Consider the following 6,000-nt stretch of genomic DNA (forward strand, 5'->3'; position numbering starts at 1 on the left):
TATTCTTCTTTTTATTACTCCAACAAAATAAGTTATACTTTTAAACGCATTCTGCTAATTTGTGTTCATGTTTTATTTACTGCACAGACAGATGGACTGCATGGAAGAAACACTGGATACAGTGTCAGACTACATTCTGTGTTTGACTTAGATGACAACTACACATTACATAGCAGTTCATGATCTGTTCCAGTGATTACCTTCACCTGGATATTTCTTTGCTCGTTCCTCAAAGAACCATTCACCAGCCTTCACTTTCACATCTCTGGAAAACAATCAAAAGAGATTAGAATCAAAATGTTTGCAAATGCATTTCTTTAAATGTTCAGTTACCATGTAACAATCCAACATCCTTTATTAATCTTACTGTAAAACTAAGATTTCATGACTACTCAACCTATTGAGTGGTTTTGCAGTGGGTCTGAAAACAACATGGAGGGCAAGAATCCTTTGGGGACATTTGTTTTGGTTTTGGAGGGGGTTTTGTTTGATAGCTTCTTTTCCCTTTTGCAGTGTAGGACTGGCCATGGAAAGTGATACACCCTGCTCTGGCCATTGCTCTGAAGGCAGGAGAGCCCTGGGTGCACTCCAGTCTGCACAACCAACTTACAAAGCAGCCCAGGCACTTGTGCTGAGTGGGGAGCTGGCTGCTTACAGCTGCAGCCTTGTCTGAGAAGCTGGCAATGTCCATGGTAGAGGACGTGGCTCCTGGCAGAACTCAGGATGGCTACCAGGGAGCACTGAGCTACACAGCCCTGGCAGCACAGGGGCTTCATGGCCCATCTCCCCATTTTCTGGAGACTACCATCAGTTACATCAATGTCTTACAAAGGCACCAGGATCACAGGAACAGAAAAGTAATGATTAGCAAGTACAAGATTATATCAAATTAAACAGCTCTGTCACAATCAGATTTTCAACAAATATTACTCTTCCTGAAGTCTGCGACTTAAACTCACCCATTATTAAAAAGACAAAAAAAATTGAACTGAGGATAAGATTCTCTGGATCCTTCAGGTTCCAAATTCTCATCTAAATGTCTTACTAATTTTTAAGGCATGTATAATATCTCCCTTCCTTGCCAATTTTGTGATGCTTACTATAAGATGGAGTCTCGCCGCAAAGATTTCCTCAGCACAGGCACTGCTAAACTTTGTCTACCCAGTTGTTGATTTTCCTTCTATAAAATTAATCACTTTATTACCATTCCCTCAGCCAAAATTGCTTGACACTGGCAATAGCATACAAACTTTAAATTCATATAGGGCTTACCTTCCCTTAAGAAAGCAAAATCTCTAAATACAAGAGCTAAAGTGACATCCACAAATGGGCAAGGCCACAAAACCTCTGGGTCTGCCATTTCACCTCACCTTATTCTGTGTCAAAACAAACTGTAGGTAGGATACTTTTGGTTCTGTCTGGCTTGATTTTGGTTCTGGCTTGATTTGAAAGCCTCTTGGGCATTTTAATGACATCTTTGTAAGTAGCAATGCAGACCAAAAAAAAAAAAAAATCAGCACCCATAAAGACTGTACAATTAATTTTCATACCTAACCATAGACCCCTGTGCATAACTGAACACAGATGAGTCTAAAATTAGGTTTAAATAACTGAGATGCAATACTTACTAATTTTGGATGCAGATTTATTAATTAATAAATGTCTGAAATCTCTATCTTCAAGGGCTTTGCATTGGTTGTCCCTTGACTTCCATTCAACCCCAGGCCCCCCTTTATATTATTCCCACCTCTCCCTGGTTATCTTCCAGAGTTTAATCTCCACTTCTGCACAGATCCATGTGATAATTGAATCTACTCACAGAAGTTCCAGACATGCCTTCCTTGGAGGTGTTCAAGGCCAGGCTGGCTGGGGCTCTGGTCTTAGAGAAAAATGTCTTTGCCCTTGGCAGGGTGGGTGGAACCCAGATGATCTTTAAGGTTCTTTCCAACCCAAACCATTCTATGACAATTAGACCACACACAGAATGAAAATAGATCTGAAAATATCTTTTTTTAAAATAAAGAGTGTACTAAGATATGACCAAAAGTATGAAAACAAAGCTAATGAAGACCCTTTGTCAGGTAAAATAGACCAAACTCCTCCAAAACAAACACCTTTCTAGACTCCTAGAATATAGGATTCCTTTAAAAAAACCAACATACTATACCAACTCCATTCACATAAAAGATGCCTCTTCCAGGTGAAAGATACAAACTTTTTCAGTTCACAAGGTTTTCAAAATTTCTTATTTTGTAAGAAATACAAAATTTGCCTGTCCCTACATGCTCTTTCACTGAGGTGTTTAAGCACATCCCTTGCAAACATGACCCCAGAATCTAGGGGAGAACCCCCATAGTGCTGCTGCTGCTGTTTGGTTCAGGAAAAAAATTATTGTAGTGATAAGTAAGACCCAAAATTACAGTTACTTGGGACTTGGAAATTAGCTCTTACCATTTTTTGCCATCCTATTTTCCCTCACCAGGATAAACTAACGGGGCTGAGTACCATTTACCACATTGCTGCACTCCCTTACCCTTCTTGAGATTTGCAGCTTTGACGTAAAGATCACTGAAGGAAGAAGTCTGAATTTAATTGATTTACATCATGACTAAAGACCAAATGTACTCTCTCTTCACATAAAGAGAAATTCAATGACAGCTGGCATATCCATCTGTATTAGCAAGATTAAAAAAAAAGGTAATTTCCTGCAGGAAAAGTAAAAAGGTCTTTTAATTAATCTAGATAACGTTTTCTTGGTTTTACCATTAAATATCTGGACAAGCTAATTAAATAATTAAGGATGTGCAGCACCAGCACTACACAAAGCAGCTTAACAACCAAGGACTCTATAGGGGATTTCCACCAAATAACTAGAAACTAATTTAAAGCAAGAGGAGGTGGGGAGGGTTATCTAGACAAGCATATGGAAAGTTAACTTTTGAATTTTCAGTTTAGTGCACATAGCTTGAAACACAGCAAAACACACAAATCAAAATCTAGTAAATATTTTGTATCAAGTATAAATATAGCTGAACTCCCTATTTTGCATATTAATTGCAAAATAAGCTGAAGATTCAGAGAATACCTTGTTTGCGATAGTTTACAACTCTCTTCCAAACTATAAAAAAATACTTCAAACTAGTACACATTTGCTTGACTGAGACCAATACTTTGCCTAGTATTTCCCTCTATTTTAATCTCCTTTTGGCACCTGCAGAGGGAGTGGAGTGGTGGATTCATCTTGTGTTGGCATAAAGTAAATTTTCATCCAAACCCTCACCCTTTTCTACAGGGATATTTATCATCCTGCAGAGCTTTTGAACAATTTTACCAACTATCATTCTTCACCTACGTATTATTTTTCATCAAATGGGAAAATATCTCTAAACCATTTTAAAGATTGCATTTAATGGAATGGACTAGGAGAATATTGTGATATTTAAAAAAAAAAAAATGTATCAATAAAGTAAAAGAGATTGTTTCCTGAATCCTGAAATACAAAAATGTGGTGTAGTAAAAGAAAAAAAAGCAACTAATTCAAAGTAAAAAAATTTGTATTTCTGACCATACTTGAATAAACCATAGTAATGTTACTAATTGGTTTTGCCTTTTGAAATTTTATAAAGCATGACTTCAAATTATTTGTCAACCAGATTTCTTGCTCCAGTGGTAAGAGGCAGAAAATGATGAGGAAATTGTCAAGAAATTTGCTATACTACATCAAAGCACAGCACCTTCAGCAGGTTGTGAGGATGCACTGGTTCAATACTGAGCTGGTTAGGTATGAAAATTAATGGTACAGTCTATATGAGTGCTGATTCTTTTTTTAATTGTCTGCATTGCTACTTACAAAGAAGTCATTAAAATACCTAAAAGGCTTTCAAATCAAGTGACAGAACCAAAAGCATCCTACCTACAGTTTGTTTTGACACAGAATAAGGTGAGGTGAAATGGCAGACCCAGAGGTTTTGTCGCCTTGCCCACTTGAGGATATCACTTTAGCTCCTGTATTTAGAGATTTTGCTTTCTTAACAAGGAGCTCTCTCAGTGGCTCAGATTCATGACTGTTTCTATGCTTTGTTATTATCATCTTTGTCACGCTCACAGTACCATTGGCCTACCCTGAGGCTCCGTTTTGCTAAACACAGGAAGGGAAACATCCGCCATGTGAGGAACAACCCAAAATTTCCATCCATTTCATCACCACCAGGACCTCAGCCAACATTTTCACTCCCCCAGTGGCTCTGCAGGCAGGCAGAGTTGCTCACCCATGAGCATAGCAAACGGTGCATTTCCAGAGGCAGGCGTTCAGGCAGACGCGGCACTCGGAGCACACGCGGTGGCTGCAGCCGTTGCACACGGCGCCTCTGTTCACCAGCAGCCCCAGAGACTTCTGGCAGCGAGCACAGCACCTCTCCTGGTACTCGTGCCTTGTGCTCTTTGCCCCCTTCCACCGAAGCTGCTGCAGCTGCTGCTTCATTTTCCTAATTCCACCGGTAAAAAGGAAAAAAAAAAAGAAAAAAATTACAGAGGACGAAATCCTCATGGAAAGCACAAGTTAGCAATACCCTGGTTGTGCAGTGCCATTTCTAGTGGGAGATATGCCCTCCAGTGTGACCTCTGTTGAGCACTGTTTGAAAAGCTGCACATGTAGCACTTCTGCAGTGTGATCAGAACTGTGCATACTAGCAGAGAAACAGTTTAGTACAAATGGGGTTTTGTTCATTTCAGGCCCATTTTCCACTCTGAAATAATGTTATGCAAGTGATTATGCATTTACCTCCGAAAACTGAGACTAGATGGTGCCCCCCTCCATTTATTTTTTTAAAACCATATTTATCCAAGAATTAAATATTCTACTGAGAAAAAATATAATCATAACAAATGCATCATCTGAAAGCTAAAAAACCAAACAAAAACAGCACACAGCCTAAAATATCAAAACCTTTCCTTGTCATTAACTTTGCTTCCATTGCATGTACCAATTATCAAGATCTATGTTTTTAATTGATAGTAACATCATCAGTAGTTGAAAAGGATTTTCTAACCAATTCAGACTTTCTATATAGCCCTTCACATAATTACTATTGTTTTAATATTGTTTTATGCTTAATGTGTCCCATTATCCTTATATAAATGTTTAGTGTAAGCAAAATTTAAATTTCCACATTTAAGGGACTAAAAATGTATATCTTACCCACACCAATACCTAGTTTTACAGGGGGATGCAATATCACAAAGCAGGATACAAGGTACTAGGAAATCCTGGTCCTGGCCAAGACATAAAACAAATAAAGTGCTGGAAAATTTTCCTTTATCCTCACTCACTGGCAGAGTGTGAAATTAGTAAATAAAATCCTTTCCTAACCAATTGACACAAGCACCATCCTCCAAGGCAGAGTGGTGTGCTCACTGCCTGTTGTGTGTGAGGAGGAGCAGTGATGGATTCAGCACAATGAGCAGGTATCCAATGATTCTAAACTCCAGTCTTGGCACAATCTAAGCTAAACAAGCCAGCCTAAGATCTGAACATGTTCCATGTTACCAAGACTACACATATGCATACATAGGAACATGATGAGAATGCCATAAAGCCTTCACAGAAAAAATGCAGCCAGCAACTGAACTTTCTATGAAAGCTGGAAGTAAAATTCACCAAGTACATTATTCAGTGAACAGGATTTGCTGATCTTTAATGTAGAGTCAATAGAATGGCAAAAACAAGAGGCTCTGGATAACCTTAGATTTTTCCAGAGAATAAAAAGGCATTAGCTAACAAGAAGCTATAAGAGGAGTACATTTGGGACAACAAGAGGAAGAAGAGTAATTTAAAATGAAAAAAAAACAAAACAAAAAACAACAGAAAACAGGAATAGGGGAACAGCATTACCTTATTCTTTCCTCCTCCGTTTTCCTCACCATCTGGTCACGGTATAGGACTTCCAGAACAGCCTCTCGTTCTAATTCCTTAAGGAAGTTCAGATTAAATTCACACGCCAT

General features: G+C 38.5%; 1 protein-coding gene across 1 annotated transcript in view; it reads right to left on the reverse strand.

Annotated features, from left to right (window-relative positions):
* The window catches only part of SYTL3 (synaptotagmin like 3), a 29,508-nt gene extending 23,508 nt beyond the window's left edge, over positions 1-6,000 (reverse strand). Inside the window, exons 1-3 of the mRNA XM_058021022.1 lie at positions 5,891-6,000; positions 4,269-4,484; positions 201-265 (exon numbers count right to left, since the gene is read on the reverse strand). Of these exons, the coding sequence (XP_057877005.1) occupies positions 201-265; positions 4,269-4,484; positions 5,891-6,000 (391 nt within the window). The remainder of the gene's footprint in view (positions 1-200; positions 266-4,268; positions 4,485-5,890) is intronic.

The sequence above is a fragment of the Melospiza georgiana genome, chromosome 3, assembly GCF_028018845.1.
Source record: "Melospiza georgiana isolate bMelGeo1 chromosome 3, bMelGeo1.pri, whole genome shotgun sequence".
In the NCBI taxonomy this organism is placed as follows: domain Eukaryota; kingdom Metazoa; phylum Chordata; class Aves; order Passeriformes; family Passerellidae; genus Melospiza; species Melospiza georgiana.